We start from the raw sequence: 15988 nt of genomic DNA, 5'->3' as shown, positions 1-15988 counted from the left end.
CACGGTGGGAGCCAATGCACGACCAAAGGCAGCTTTCGGCAATAAGCTAGTTACTGATCAAAATAAGGGGAGAGCTGACCACCAGTATATTGCCACTCATTATGCAGCTAAGAGAGTTATCGGATGCCTTTTTTAAAGGTGACGTTTGCTGCAGTAACGTTCTGTTTACAAGAAGATCGCTGAACATCGCTGAAGGACACACTCGTCTTCCCTTATACACAAGAACAGCTGGCTTGTGTGTGTGTGTGTTGTGTGTGTGTGTGTGTGTGTGTGTGTGTGTGTGTTGTCATAGCAGCTTAAATGGGGGTCGGGTACCAAGCCGAAGATGGGCAGGAAAATGTGATATGTAGTATACAGATGTCCAGTCAGATCTCTGGAAACGTCGATAGAGAATAGCTCTATCTCGTACTGTCAACATGTGATGCATTTTAATGGCCCAACAGTAGTTACTATTTGTATTTTCATAGTAACATTCTGTAAGCCAACAACGTATCCTTCTTGTTCTCGTATTATATTGAAATATACGGATCAATCTTTGTACCTGTTGTGAACACTGCGATTGGTTTAGACCAAAATTCAGGTGCTAAGAATAACATTGGACAAATCAGGCACGCACGTTTCATGCATTGTTCTATATTAAATGTCGCTTTGTGCTTTTGCTTAATTCTTTAGTCCATCGCTACTTTAATTTTTACCATAATTATTTTGAAAGGCGGAGCAAAGAAAATTATTATTTCACAATTCAAGTAGTAGTGTGAAAATCATCCCACCAACATTTTTCCATTAGAACTTATCAATAGCAGTCGGGGTCATGCGTAGATGCATTTCATCGTCGTTTGATTTTTTATCTCAAACTAAACCGGGACAGTGTCTTGCGAATGGTCAATCTCATCATAACGGTTATTAACCTGTCGCAGTGATTGGCTTATTTCGCCGTACGGTTTGTTCTACTTTGTGTTTTTTATGCATGTCTTTACCTTGTGGTAAGATAAGTGATATATTACAATATTAATTTCTACATAATATTTTATGAACATTTATGATATTGTTATTTCCTGGTGCCGTGTTTTTCAAAATCAAATGAACTAGTGTCTTCATAGAAAGCTACTTCACACAGAATGCTTTATACATTTTTCATGACTAGAGTGTCTGCAAGTCCCTGAACTCAATCTCCGCACAGAGATTGTGTTGCGGCGTGAATGATTATAACTAGCTAGGTAGTGTCAACAAATGGGGGCGCGCAGTCAACGTCTCAGAGACCCTCTAGCTAGGTAAGAATTATCCAGGCCGTACTTCTATCTCTGTGTGGAGAATGACCTGAGCTCTGATCGATTTATTACAATTGACACATTCTTTAAGAACCCTCTGCAGCTGTTTGTGAAACTCGACGTGTAAGTCGTCATAGAAATCTGTCCCAAAGCTGTCGATATTCTTCCAAAAAGTGTTTTAGTTATTATTATAGACTTAAACGTCCGTTTTGTACCACTGTATAATCTCATCAGCCACTGATTTTTATATTTTGTAGCGGCTATTTTCATTCCGTATACCTAGTGTACAGAATATCACGTGTTTTCCAGCATATTAGTTTCTTCATTTAATTCTGGAGATTCCTCACCTGAGTCGGATATCAAGGCTAAATAAAGTTCGTTGTCGAATTTCAAAATCATTTCATTAATAACCGATTCGTTGTCACGGAAGCGATTGTCAAGTCATGAGTGAAATGCCTTTCTTAACAAAACACTGTTGGTTTCGCTCATTTAGAGTTTGCTAAAGTCATTTAACGTTAAAGTTTGATTAAAAAAGGAAAAAAATAATGTAAAATAAGGTTTTAACGGCATATTTGTTTAATTTTTAGGTTTACTCGTGTTGCAATGTACTGTTATTCTTATCTTTATTCTTATTTTAATTTTTATTATTGTTCTCCAATAATCGAATTTTGATGGTAATGACTCAGCAAAAACTAGAAGCGCAAAACCTAAAAATACATGAGCGAGTTGTCACAAGTTCTTAAATGGACTTTTTCCCGTTTTGGAATACTTATCATGCGAAGTCATAATTTCTCTCAGGAAATATTTCTGTTAAGTTGTCTAAATGCGCTAGCGAAATTATCATAACCGATTGCCGACCCCAATCTCTCTAAAGTGTTTTGATAAATGGTAATGTACATTTCGTTAGGCACTACTTTGCCAAGCTCATATCTGTAATATCTTAAATTGCATGCTACTGTGTTATAGACGCCGAATTCTTTGCTGTTTTGTTTTTGGTATCATGGCGGACATTTGTACGGTATTTATTGACTCAAAAATATGTTGTGTCATTTAATAGCGCTTAAAGAGCATTTAAACGGCCACTTTCAAGACGCAGGCGCACCATGCGAAGTATTGAGCTAGTTCTCGGTACAAACGGGAAGTTGCGTCACTTCAGTTGTCGTACATCAAATAGGACAGCCGGGAAGTACCCTATGACGTCTTATACAATATTTTTCAGCTTCAGTCGCTTGTGCACACGAAAAAAACAAGATACAGCAACAAGTCTACAGACGCGACCAGCGCTATTATCGCAAAATCGATTCTGTCATACACCAACCCGATGATCTCTTTGACCTCCTATCAAACAACAAGCATTTATCTATGACAATGAAACAATGGTTTCATCAGGATCTTGAAAAACGCCGTCACGATGGTAGACTAGAAACGTATTGTGGAAATTTTAGAGGCTAAATATATTGTCCCGATTATTACAGATAGTCTACACTTCTTGTTTCGTTTCCAGGTATGACTCATAGAGCACAACCCGTGAATTTTTCTCTTTCATTTTGTCTTTGACGTTCGTCTATAATAGCATGCTTACTTTACTTCCCCCTGCAGTCGAACTTCTCTCTCGCTCCTATATACACGCAAAAAACAACGGCTAGCGAGCCAAACGAACGGTAGAGGACAACCGAAATCATGCTGAAATTTGTTGTATTCGTGGTGTGTTTATTCGTCAGCGCGTGCGCTGCTATCTCATGCAAGGACGATCAAGGGAAGAATGTAAACTGGTACACTGCAAATTTTTCTGGTTTGCCGGCCAGCTAAATTCAAGCCAAAAATAAACCGGCTTGTTTGTCAGTAAACGGATTGTTTCGAGTTGTGAATTTTGGCTTATATTTGGCTTTCTGGCATGCCAAGTCTGGTTTCTGTGCATGCCAGTTTGGGTTTTGATACGGCATATATACATGCCAAGTACAGATCACTTCAGCTTGCCAGTAAGCCAGTTAGTACAAAAGAATGGTTTACAGGCAATCCACTATTATATGAACTAGGCTTGCTAGCAAGCCATGTTTAAGATACTGTGGCTTGCCCATATACCAGATAATGCTGAACAGTAGCTTATTTTTAAACCAATACCACACTTCCATGGATCAATAGTAAACCAATTCTGGTTCCATCTGGTTTAAAGATAAGCCAATATTACTGCAATGTGGCTTACAAACAAACCAATTTCTGACTAATTCTGGTTTACAGGCAAACCACTGTAAGGATTCCTCTGGTTTACCAACAAGCCATTACAAGCTGGCTTGCAGGCATGCCAATCTATGGCTTTTTGTAGGGCTTGCTGACAAACCAGTTCAATATTAGCCATATTTCCGGGGGGGAGGGGAGGGGGAGGGATAATTATTTCTGACCATCCTTCAAATTTAAATTGGATGTCTTCAAATTTTGTAGACACAGAGGAGGATTATCATCCCATGGAATGGCCTATTGGGTCCTCTATGTGATGGAGCTACACAAAGCAGGACTGTAAAATATCTGAAACACAAACAACAGCTGAAATAGTTAGAAATCCTGCAAGCTACATTAAAAAACAACAACAATCATCAAAATGGATTTCAGACTAACATTTATTGCAATTTACAAGAAATGAAACAGTCTTTGTTGCAACATAATTGAATCTAATACTTACAAGGGAATACTAAAAATGACATTCTTATGAATGCTACTTGTAAAATCATACTGATAACATAATTTAATGCATCTGGTGCAAAATTGCTAGCTGTTTCACTGGGAAATCCCCTGTACACTGCAGACCACTCATAATTGTCAGCCCATTTACTTCTCATCCCAGCTTTGTCAAGCCAGAAGTACTCTACAAATTGAAATGTTCCTTTCACACATCTGATGTAATCAAAGTTTGAAACCCTACATAACTACCAAACCTAGCACAACATTGTCTCTTTCCATGCTGCAGAATATAACACCTTCAAGAAACAACACAAACTGTTTCCTCCTTTATAGACAAGCACACCTAAACAGGGCTGCTGCTTTGCATCTCGTCCACAGAGTGTGAGTTTCCAGCATCCTGCAATATAAAGATGCAAACATTCAAACTCTGCGGTCCAAGATGAGCTCCTGGTAAAACACTCAGTGCCCAGCTACTTGTACAATGAGGGCATAGAAACTGTATGTTTAGGGAATTTGTACAAGTATATAACAGTCATGTTCTTAAACACATATTTGACTGCAGGAACACAATTTTCAAGTCTTTCTTGGTGCATCAATAATCTGACATGACTGCTCAGGGCAAGTCTCTCAGTATGACAAAGATAGCTCTTACAAGTTACTGTCAATGTCATAGGCTTGCTGCAACAGTGCACTGGCAAAAAGTGTGTGAAACTACGGAGTGAATTTCACGATAATGAATTTCAATTCAAGAATATCAAAATGATTATTACAAGACAAGATATATCAGAGTCACAGTGCAATGTCCTTTTGAGACTTGCAAAGAAGTTAGTAGACCTTTGAGAAAGCATTTTATCACTCTGGCTATGCAACCTCATCATTGATGATATACTTCACATGTATATAGTTTGAAATAAGTAAATGAGGCTCCATTAACTGTAACTTTTGTCTACTTCTTCAGTATTTCAGTACTGTTTATCAACTACAATTTCTTGGTCTACTTTCCACAGCATACTAAAATGCCAAGTTTTATAGCCTGTATATTTGATCATTTTTATAATTGACTAATGAAGTCTTGTACGGCCCTAAATAAAATTTTCAACAACAACAATGCTACATGTACATACTGTATTGAGTAGCTAAACATTTGGGATTTCATCATGCTTCAATGACTTGAATGGGAAACTGCAGTTGATAAGCAGAACAATTGTACTGGACTGTTCACACACTAGGTACATGGATGTAAATTCAGCTGTGCTAGTTATTTTTCTGACTATGCTATACTGGGGATATTATTTTAATAGCTGGTAGTCTCTGTTGCTTCTCAGGGCTGGTACAGCTGTGTGTACATGCCTGAACCAGCCCTCTGAAGGTAACAGGATTGTATGAATTTTCAAGTGTAGTGTTACACAATGTCCATGCACTGAATCTGATAGTAATCAAATCCAGCATGTTGAAAGCTCAATCAGCTGTAAATTTTAGCAATTTCCAAGTAATTTTATTTTGTGCAAAAAAAACTGCAGTTTCTTGTTCTACTTCTTAAGGCATGATGAGTGTCAAACATACATTATCAACCCAGTTATATGTGCATATTTAGCATTGTTACTGTTGAAAATCAAATTTCAGTCTGGAATACAGCCTTTGTGCCTGTCCTGAGGGGACATGGAACTATGGGAAAATACTAACCGGACGTGCGGTAAACATACGACCTATACTTTAACATGGAAAGGTGCAATTTAGTGAAATACGAAGTGAATATTTATGCTACAACAAGAAAACACCTAGTGGTGCATTGGACTAGCTTAGGTAAGTGTTTGTGTGCATTGTTTAGCAAGGTAATATTTTATAACTGTAGATATCGGTGATTTTTGGCACGCGAAGCGGGCGAGTTGTAGACTTTCATTTCACTATGTACAATGTATGACGGCGTAACATGGCCAGTATGTCAAAATCTTCAGAATTATGGGTAAAAATTCAAAATTTTAACGAATTCATACTTTGTTGACTTATGTTTTCATCGCTGTGCTTTTATTTTTGAAATATTTGAAAAAAATTGAACATTCACATAAATTGTTTCCGCTGAGCTACTACGGGTCCCTTAGGTTGGGAAGCGCACAGTCATCATACCAGCGCTACTGTCAGCAGGGCCATGTGACACAGTTTGCGTCACCCACTCTCTTATCGAGTCTACAACTTGGCCGCATCGCAGGCTGAAAATCGCCGATATCTACAGTTATAAAATAATACGGAGCTAAACAATGCACATGAACACTTACCAGAGCTAGTCCCATGCACCATTAGGTGTTTTCTTGTTGTAGCATAAATATGCATTTCATATTTCACTCACTTTTTCCGCTCGAAAATTGCACCGTTCTGTGTTAAAGTATAGAAGTCGTCATATGTTTTACCACACTTCCGTTTAGTATTTTCCCATAGTTCCATGCCCCCTGGCGACAGGCGCAAAGGCTATATAGAACTCATTTGTCAACAACAACAATGGTTGTTAAACATGTACACAGTACACTGTCAAGCAGAATATTGGTATTCATGAGACTGTTATATAGCTATCAAAACTGCAGTTTGTACACACAACAATGAAGATTCAAATTGCTAAAATTTACAGCCAATGTGCCTTTACTAATTTGCACAGAATTATGGTAACAAATTTTTTCAACAAGCAATACTTACGTCAAAACCATAACCATTTGTCCAACTGCAGTTTTTCCACAAAAGACACTCTTGAGAACCGAGAAGTTTGATGCCTGTTTAACAATCAGGAAAATGGTAAATTATGTCAATTCTATTCTACTTCTATACATCAGACTAAGATTCAATATCATAAACTAGGTGCATGCAAGTGCCTCCCCTCATGTGATTGATTATTATACACCTGCTTCTGTAACCTATTGAGTTTCGTTGTACAGTAAGTTTCAGTATCAGAGGATGCAGAGTCAAATAACTTTGTGGCGCAGTACAATAACATTTGGTGTCATTGGACGCTATTTGACATTTGCCCTCAAAAAACTTACGTCAGTGCAGGGAAAAGGAGAGATGATTTTAAATTTTTAACAAAAAGTATACTTCTAAACATTCAGTACTTCACGACGTTACTATGTGTGAATCAAAACCCTGTGAATTAGAGTTAAATTATGCTGCTGACCTACAACTTCTATCATGTACACTGTGCTGCGCAGGTTTGAGTTTAGTTGACACGCTGAATGTGTTCTCAGTTTGCTTGCAATCGCCTGGTGAAGTATGTGACGGGCATCCCAAAAACACTTTGACTTTTTTACGGAAAAATTGGACCAAAAAAGGTGTATAATAATAATGCTATTCACAAAATACCGAGATTTATGTCCTTGTACATCGTACGCTTTAGCATTGTCCGAGAGGCGTAGCATCGAGGACAATACCTCCGCTGCACTATGTACTCGGACATAAATTCAGAATTTTGTGAACAACTTAAATTACAATAATAAGTGTAATGCTTATCATGTATGTTGTGTGACTACGACAAAGATATGTCACAGATATGTAATAACAGCTGAAATTTGAACAAAACCCACACTGTTAGAGTAATATGTGGAAATATGAGGAACATTCACGCCTAACATGATTATTATCGCTGCACACAACGATATTTGATCACCTTTTATACCTACTTTCTGAGTTCCACCATATCTGAGGGCAGAGTCTTCATTCTGTTTCCACATTGTGCTCTGAGAATCCATTGTAAATTTGTGGAGCTGGAGGCATTTTCTGTATCAAAGTATATCATGCCCTGGACCATCTGTTGAAAAAGAAACAAATAAGTATCTATTACCAGTAAGTGGAAGTCAATGGTCAACATTTGTACGTGAAGTTATTTGCTGGAAATGAATCACTTTAGTATGTACCTGTCTTGAATGACAAGATGGCTCACAGGATTTGTGTAAACAATGACGTTGAAGGACCCAAGTTAAAATCAAGCTGTGGAAACATAAAGTTGCCTTGAATAACAGAATCAACCATTACGTCATTTCGGACAAATGATTTGTGAGGTATGTTTGTCTGTATTAAATCATCTAAGTTGCCAGGTCGAGGTTATTATCAACATAACCAAGAAATATCATTCATGAAACAGTCTAGTTTTGTTATTGAAAGAATGGTATGAGGATACCTGTATCTACACCATGGCAAGTCAGTTTGCCGTCATGAAAGTCATACAAACACCGTATAAAAGGGACACACACACATCCGCGCCCATTTGTTACATCCTTGGCAATCATCATTGATATGAATGTATGCACTAGCTGCAAAATTTGAAGCGCTACGGTGAGGCGGTTGGGGAGTTTTGGTTTTTGCGACCTCACTCACCAGTAGCACTACAATGCCGACGGCCGTGTAGAGTTCCACCACATACATGAAATAAGCACATCCCACTGGACGAGGCGTGTTGATGTGAAATGCTACATATTTGCTGAATTTGGTCGTACCGATTTATCACTACTGAAGACAAACACTACACAACACTAACCTTGTCATTTATGGGGTTTGGAATTTGTTGAAACATGTCGATCGCGTTCCATAAACCATGGATGTAATTTTTTTTTACATCATGCATAAACATTGACTGAGCGTAGGGCATCCGTGTTTCACTGAGCCGCCTGTACCGGAAGTTGAATGGCGGCTCCCAGAAATGTTTTCGGAACGCGATCAAAGTGTTTGAACAAATTCAAGCCCGGTTTAAATTAATGACTTTGCACATCTTACACGGAATATGACACGGAATAAAGCTTACTTGCCTCAAATTCCAAAGACGTCGGTTCTTTCTTTCTACTCCATGCACAGATCTAGCGGGACTGTGCTCCATCGAGTGACTCGAATGAACGAATGAACACAAATACATGTAGTTTCGCTGTACATAACATGTTCTTCCAAAGTCATATTTCGTCGGTGATGGAAGCCATTGCTGTCGACTGTTATATGGGAAATTTTGGAGGTAAACTGACGGGGACTGCCGTAGTTCAGAAAGGACTTCAGAAAGGTTGGACGATCGTAGACTGCGTAGAGTACTGTCTCGGCTGCACTGCATTACTTCTCAGCTGTGGCTTGGCGCGCAGACAGAGGAATTCATACGCCACTCCCTTTGAAGTGAAGGGGTGAGGATTCCACTAGCCAGCGGTCACTTTAAGAGTACGATCAATCAGCAAGTACAATAATTCTTACATATGTCACGGTGATATAATATCTATAACGAAGTTCACATTGACTCGGGGAATCATTGAGTAAAATTGAACTATGTTAAGCGTAATGTTACAAAGGGTGAACCGTGGGTCAAAGGTTACGTAATGACCGCGACCGTTGACTTTATTGAAACACGTCACGCGTGGACACACGTATACGTAACGCTCTAAATTATCAACAGCGGTGATCTGGCTTGCATATTTTTGGCACGTCGTGAGCCATAAATTATTGTGGTTTTTACTTTCGTTGTTCTCGCGGGAAATGCAGACAATCCGACCTATAGGCCCAACATTTATTTTTGCATGTTAATGAAAGAAAATGACGTCATTTGCGATCAACACTATTTCAGTATTGTCAATTAATTCCTTAAATTATTGTTTTGATATTTATGTACCCGCATACTTGAAGCAAGTTCATATCTTATGTTCAATTGAAAACATCCCAAAATTGTACAGTACGACAAAATTAAAGCTAATCAATCTGTCGCACTGAATGTAGGCATTGATGCGCACCGTCCTCGCTGTTATCAATGTAGTGACGTGATGTACGATTCTGGTTTAGATATTACCAGTGACTGTCATGACAATGGCTTGAAAACAGGCCGATTAATTCCAAGTGCATGGATGGTTTAAACTTAAACCATGCTCACAAAGTTGCCACTTGTGGTTGGTTTAAAGATGGGCCAATGAATTTGTCGGTATATAAGCAAACCAACGATGCCAGTGGCTCAAATTTAAACCAATGAGATTAGACTATGAAAGGCTTAAAAGAAGCCATTCGGCTTAAATTTATGCCATGACGGGCTTGATAATAAGCCACCCATGTATTGGTATGAATACATGCCATTCATACTCTTTGTGGTGGCGTGACTGCAAACCAAAAAATCTTAGTGGATTGCGGGCAAACCGAAATATTTCAAACTGGTTCACCCGCAAGCCACATACAAACCAAGTGGTTATATTTCAAGCCAGAAGAATTTGCAGTGTAGGTTTATGTAAAACGGTGACTTCATTTTGTGTTTCCTAGTCTTTACACGCCAACCGTTTTCTTTTCTTTTCAACTTACACACTGTTGATACTAGGTCGGTTTGTTAGCCTGTTTATGTTCAGTAGTTTGGTTAAATATTCGAGTGGCCACAGAGATGTTAACCTTTCCATAATTGGGTTGCCATTGCGTAGCAGTCTGTTCTCCTGTGCAAGTTTCTGTGACGAATTAAAAACCGGGGCGGGGGAATACAATGCACCTTTCCGCTGGCGTTGAAGGATCTACACCTCCACCCCTAGATTCAGTTGTTGCGACCCAAACATCCGACCGCGATGAACAAGTACACTTCGACTGTAGCCTAATATTTGCATCAAAACGCTAGTACAGTCGATTAGTTTCACAAGTGAATATACGCCATTCAAGGTCACCATACAGACTGGAATAAAGTATGTCCACTCGGCAACGTTCTCAGCTAAACGTTTCTTTTATGCATCGTCACCACTGCATTGAATGCGCATTATACACACAGTACGACCTATCGAGAATGCCCTTCGGTATTATTTCAGGTTACAGGTTATCAAAAATCTTTGATTTTGCTTTGCGTCAAGATACCACAAAGCAGAAGACTTTGGAGAAGTCACGTGAAAAAGCGAATTTTTTCATTTACAGGTCAAAGGTCAAAACCTGAGGGCCGTACTCGCAATGTGTTTCAAAGCGGTGACTTACTCTGTTCCATGCATCTAAAATTGCTTTCGCTTTAGCGTGTTCTATTTAGGGGTACAGAAACAAGAGTCAAGAATATCAACAGCTAGGCCTGCACTGCGCATAGTAAAAGACGGATGTTTTCATTATCCAGCTGAGGAGAAAGAAGAAGTGTGTTACTTCTGCATTACAGATAAAACGGATTCCGTATTAAAACCAATCAAAGTCGTGTACATTAATACTCTGATAGATTATATAAGCGGCTGTCAGTGTTATAGGCGATTCGGGGCACGGTTTACCAGTGATTGCGCATGATTTCTACACACGAACAGACTGTCAACGTGGCTTTGGAAAAAAAAAACAAGCCTACCTGAAGGAATGACATTAAAGACGCAAGTCCCCTATAAAAGTATGCAAGGCAAGGCGATGCGGCATTCATTGTGTAAGAGTACGAGGAAGGGGTCATTTAAAAAAACGATAAAATATCTTTAGGTTTTGGGCTTCCTTTGAGCGCCAACGTCCATTTTTCTCCCCTTTACAAAATATATCCTGGTCAATTTTTCTCAGATTTTTGCAAAAATTTGATAAAAAACTGTAGCCAATGAAATATAGTGCCCTTTGGTTCAAGATAATCAAAAAAGTTCAGAAATATCCATAAAAGATTGGTAAAATGTGGCAGTAAAATTTTGATTGGAAATATAGTACAGCACTCAAAGGGTTACTAACCCGCATGAGCAATCAAATTAGGTGCATATACTGTCAATACAAAAGTCAGATGTATATTGAGTTTGAAAATGCACATGTTGCTCGAAGTAGAGACAGTTGGCAAAGTGCAATACTTTAAGAAAACACAAAAATAAACAAAACAGATCTTTTTCGAAATGCCTTCTCCAAAAGTTGAAATGTTGTACAAGAGTAGTCAAAAATATACCCCGCAAAATGTCCTCTCAGTTAATTAGTATATTGCTTGTACTGGATTAAATACCTTCAGTTTAAAAGTTGTGTTTAAGTTAATTGTGATTCCGTGTTGCAGGACGTAGTTTCCGAACACAAATTCCAATACAGCAGATGTTATACTTTGATTTTCAGGTTTATATTTACAAAGTTCCGACGATCCTTAACAGTAAAAATGAATTGATGAAAGCGGGTGTTGCGTACTACTACTTTGATCCATCTGTCCAGACAGGCAGACTGTCAACCGTTGGGATAGACTCACCAAACCAGGCACTGGCGAAGACATTGAACCAAATTTACACCAACCATAAATCTAAGGTAGGGTTCGTTCATAGTGGTTCGTCTGTTACTGAGATGACGGGAGGTCTGGGATTGACATAGAAGTGGATCAATATACCACCAATCACCTGCTTTTTGATTATTATCGACAAAGTTGTTAAATGGAAAAGCTGTTTTCTTAACTTATACTGATCGCTCACTGTATATTTTACTCAGAAGATTGTAGTCTCGATGCATTTTTTTAATTGCAAAATTATCACGTTTTGAAGCGATGGAGTGTTTTTCGTGGCGCGTTTTTTAAATTCCAGCATGATTTTTATGGACTTTGTGATCGTCAATTATAACATCCTTAAAATTGTGCAATAACATTTACAATTTGTCACATCTTATTTTTTACCATTCACCAGAATGTCGCCTACTTAATGTACAGTGATAGTTGGCCGAATAACAAAACTACGTCTAATAGAGGTCATACGAAAGGTAAGATTTTGCAGCTAGTAGTTTGGTATAGTATAATTAGTAGAAATGACGGTAGTTGTGTTTGTCGAAGGAAAATGTTGGGCGGACGTGTCCACTTGGCGAGTCCATGTATCAAACGATGGTAAGACACTTCGAACAAATTGCCAAATTGAGTTGTCGTCTGCACGGTTTCGTTGATTTACTCTGCATTTGTTGTGTTAAAATCGGTTTAAATTTAAGCGTTCAAAATGGTCGTTCTTTTCAAAGCCTTAATGATGATGCTTTTTTAGTTCTTTGGTTGAAACGGTGCCTTCATTTCCTGTGCAGGTGACGTCTGCCTGGACAAAACCAGCGGATTTTGGCTGGTACACAGTGTTCCTCAATTTCCGGAATACTCCAATAGAAGTTATTGGTGGCCTCCCAATGCGAAGAATATGGACAGTCACTGTTTTGTGTGTCTACGTCGGTTCAAAGTGGAAGTTTTCGAAAAATAGGTGAGTGGATAATCAGTTGATGAGAACCGTAAATGACAGGTTCAATAAAGTAATGTCTAGAAATGACAATAGTTATAAATAAAGGCCTCTTACTTCAAATCCCGATTACACGCCCTGTGCTAGTTTTGTAAGCAATAAGCTCTACTTTTACTTCGGTCACATCTTTTCTTTCTTAAAAAATTACACGTCATGATTTACAACCTTGTCAAAAATCAAAACAATATTTTCCATCTTTGTTCCTCAGCTACGGCACTGAAGTATAACTGGCCCTGGGTTTACGACTACAACGTCCCTGATGATATCGAGGCCAAAGTGCCGGGTTTACTGGACATCGCCAATGGGAAGCACATAGATGTAAAAGAGGGCTATCAAGACACGTTCACATCGCTCGCAGGTCAGGTCTTCACTGTATTTGGAAAGGGAGGAAAATTCAATGATGGTAAGTCGCTATAAATACTCATCATGCCATAGGGAGCGATGGGATTTCATACATACATACGTATTTTAAGCGTATACATTCATTCGAATATAGACATATATTGTTTTTTGGGACTACACACAGTAGGTCAAACAATCAATGCTTTAGCCTTAATAACGGTCGTAAATTAAGGTAACAAGTTTTTTTATTTGTATTATGAGTATTTTGTCGTCATTCATACATACATTCAAATATATATATATATATATATATATATATATATATATATATATATATATATATATATATATATATATATATATATATCGGCACTGCGCCTACATATTGTATAGTTCCAAAGAAGTAGGTGTATATTCACTGCTTACGTAATTATTTTTGCTAAGCTTTCATCAATATATAATATTCGTTATCAAATTATAGTTCACTGAATAAGTTCATGTGTGTTAATTCTTTACTCGAAGACTTGTATAGCAGCCTGGTGGCGCCATACTTCAAACAAAATATGCTCACAGAGACGTGGCAGGTAGGACCCAGTCCAAAGATGGAGTCATACTGTCACAAGTACAAAGTAGAAAACATCAAACAAGTTTCGTTACCTGGCGTCAAGTTTCCATCGACGCTGGACCATTCTAAATGGGCAATTACTTATGAAAGTGCAGGGGGTCAAGTCTGTATGGGTGACATAAACAGACAGGTAAGGTATTCCAGCAAGATGAAATTAGTGTACACGTGATGGAGATACAGAGATAGTACACGCCAGCATAGACATCGACACAAAATAACACGGACAATGGAATTGAAATAAAGTGACAGCGAGCATTTTAGGCATAGTACACGAATTGTTAGTTGGCCAAAGGTGAATATTTCTCTGTTTTTCTTAGGGCCCTGTCACACCTTGACGATTTAGCCAGTATATGCCGACGTATCAAAATTCTGTAAAACGCTGGCTAACGATGTATTTTTCAATTTGGGCGTATACATGGCGAATTCATAACATACTCATAGGTTAAAAATACGTTTAGGGTACACTAGACAATTACAGTGCGTTTCACCTAGGTACCGCAACTCAGCGTATGAGACAGACACAATCCACGTACAAAACACACGATTAGCTTGGGTATCACGGACACATTTCAAAGCCACCGACTCGTCGATTAATTACAGTAAACCAGCATGGGGCAGCCGCTGTCTGGACTGAGAGATAAAAAGTTGACTAGACTTGATCTACAATGTAACTGTTTCTTTTACAATTTCAGCTAAGAGTTCAAGAGGTGAAGGTATTCTCAACAGAAACTAACTAAAACGCCACCTATTGTAGATCAAGTTTATCTCACAGTCTAGACAGAGCGGCTGCCCAACGCTGGTTTATTGTAATTAATCATTAAGTCGGTGACTTTCAAATGTGTTGTGATACCCAAGCTTATCGTTTGTTTTGTACGTGGATTGTGTCCGTCTCATACGCTGATTGCGGTATCTAGCTGAAACGCACTGTATCTTGAAGTATTTTGCCTTATGAGTAACTAACAAGTAACGTGTGTGAACGTGTGTCAACGAGCCCAAAGCCTACTTACAATTTATGGCCCGCGTGTGAGGGACGTATGATCCATACAGAAATATTAAGGTAATGTGTATGTTATTTTACATTTGAGTGGACATAGGCTGTTGGAACTCCTTATTTTAGGATAATCATGTTCATATTTTATGTTTTACAGCTGGCGCAAAAGTCTCGTGGCGGCGGAATGTTGTGCACCCGTCTCCCTAAACTATGAAAAAATTTACAACCTTCGTGGAAGAAATAGAGAACTGTCATAGGGTTGCTTGAATTTCTAACATTATCAAAGTAATGGGATCTATTAACAGTCTTCTAGCGGCTGGGACTCAACTGATGTCATCTTTAAGAGAACAGAATACCGATGGGTTGTACAGAGTGAGGAAGTTGCATTGTTTACGTTTAGACATGTAAAAGAACATTCTAGTAGTATCATTTTCGTTTAAAAATTAGCAAGATTCAATCATCATCAACAAATAAACCTGCGACGACCCAAGCTGACTCGGTTTGTTGAGTGCTTTTAATCAATATATCATTGTGTACCTTCATTGCTTGCTCGGCAACACTCGTTTTCCTTTTTACAATCTAAAGTTCATTTGTATAGGAATATTTTAGAAGTCAGTGAAATAGCACTGCTTCGGTTTTAATCAGTTCCCTGTTAATGTTTGATGTCTGAAATTTATCACACAGTAGTGTAAACTGCAAAAAATCGAAAGTATGCCGTGTTCGTATACGATGTATCTCAAATTGTTCGCATCGTCTTTTTACTATTCTCAGTAATGTACAACAGGTGCAATTATAAAAATGGAAACATTTTTACTTTGATTAAAGAACTAATAGTAAGTCGTTTGGGGTGTGTGGTGTTTGCGGTGTCACCGTCAAGGTAAAGTGGAAAGATTCCGTTAAGAACAGATGTTTCTTCTACATTGACTTAGATTTTTTTCCTGGCGCTTTTGATCAA

At 38.4% G+C, this 15988-nt stretch overlaps 2 protein-coding genes and 1 long non-coding RNA gene across 3 annotated transcripts; 2 read left to right on the top strand and 1 right to left on the bottom strand.

The window, feature by feature from the left end:
- Positions 1-2864: 2864 nt before the first annotated feature.
- LOC139124823 (plancitoxin-1-like) lies at positions 2865-15322 on the top strand. Its single transcript, XM_070690934.1, has 7 exons — positions 2865-3040; positions 11943-12125; positions 12494-12566; positions 12873-13039; positions 13284-13478; positions 13940-14172; positions 15191-15322. The coding sequence occupies exons 1-4, from the start codon at positions 3008-3010 to the stop codon at positions 13037-13039; spliced, it is 456 nt and encodes a 151-aa protein (XP_070547035.1). The 5' UTR covers positions 2865-3007; the 3' UTR covers positions 13284-13478; positions 13940-14172; positions 15191-15322.
- LOC139124739 (uncharacterized) lies at positions 3866-6960 on the bottom strand. The gene is made up of 2 exons (XR_011550013.1): positions 6630-6960; positions 3866-4341 (listed from the first exon to the last, which is right to left on the bottom strand). It is a non-coding gene; the product is annotated as an uncharacterized lncRNA (long non-coding RNA).
- LOC139124688 (plancitoxin-1-like) lies at positions 13229-14779 on the top strand. The gene is made up of 3 exons (XM_070690810.1): positions 13229-13478; positions 13940-14172; positions 14735-14779. Exons 1-3 carry the CDS (start codon positions 13229-13231, stop codon positions 14777-14779), a joined length of 528 nt encoding a protein of 175 aa, XP_070546911.1.
- Positions 15323-15988: the final 666 nt, after the last annotated feature.

Source organism: Ptychodera flava (genome assembly GCF_041260155.1).
Source record: "Ptychodera flava strain L36383 chromosome 23 unlocalized genomic scaffold, AS_Pfla_20210202 Scaffold_24__1_contigs__length_23054250_pilon, whole genome shotgun sequence".
NCBI lineage: Eukaryota > Metazoa > Hemichordata > Enteropneusta > Ptychoderidae > Ptychodera > Ptychodera flava.
This window is presented reverse-complemented; position numbering and strand designations above follow the sequence as displayed.

Bases quoted from the DNA above. Each gene is read 5' to 3' on its own strand.
- LOC139124688 (XM_070690810.1), top strand. From the start codon at position 13,229: ATGATTTACAACCTTGTCAAAAATCAAAACAATATTTTCCATCTTTGT. The intron at 13,479-13,939 runs GTAAGTCGCTAT...CTTTACTCGAAG, and splicing joins GGGAGGAAAATTCAATGATG to ACTTGTATAGCAGCCTGGTG. The intron at 14,173-14,734 runs GTAAGGTATTCC...TTACAATTTCAG, and splicing joins TGGGTGACATAAACAGACAG to CTAAGAGTTCAAGAGGTGAA.
- LOC139124823 (XM_070690934.1), top strand. From the start codon at position 3,008: ATGCAAGGACGATCAAGGGAAGAATGTAAACTG. The intron at 12,126-12,493 runs GTAGGGTTCGTT...ACCATTCACCAG, and splicing joins ACACCAACCATAAATCTAAG to AATGTCGCCTACTTAATGTA. The intron at 12,567-12,872 runs GTAAGATTTTGC...TTTCCTGTGCAG, and splicing joins TAATAGAGGTCATACGAAAG to GTGACGTCTGCCTGGACAAA.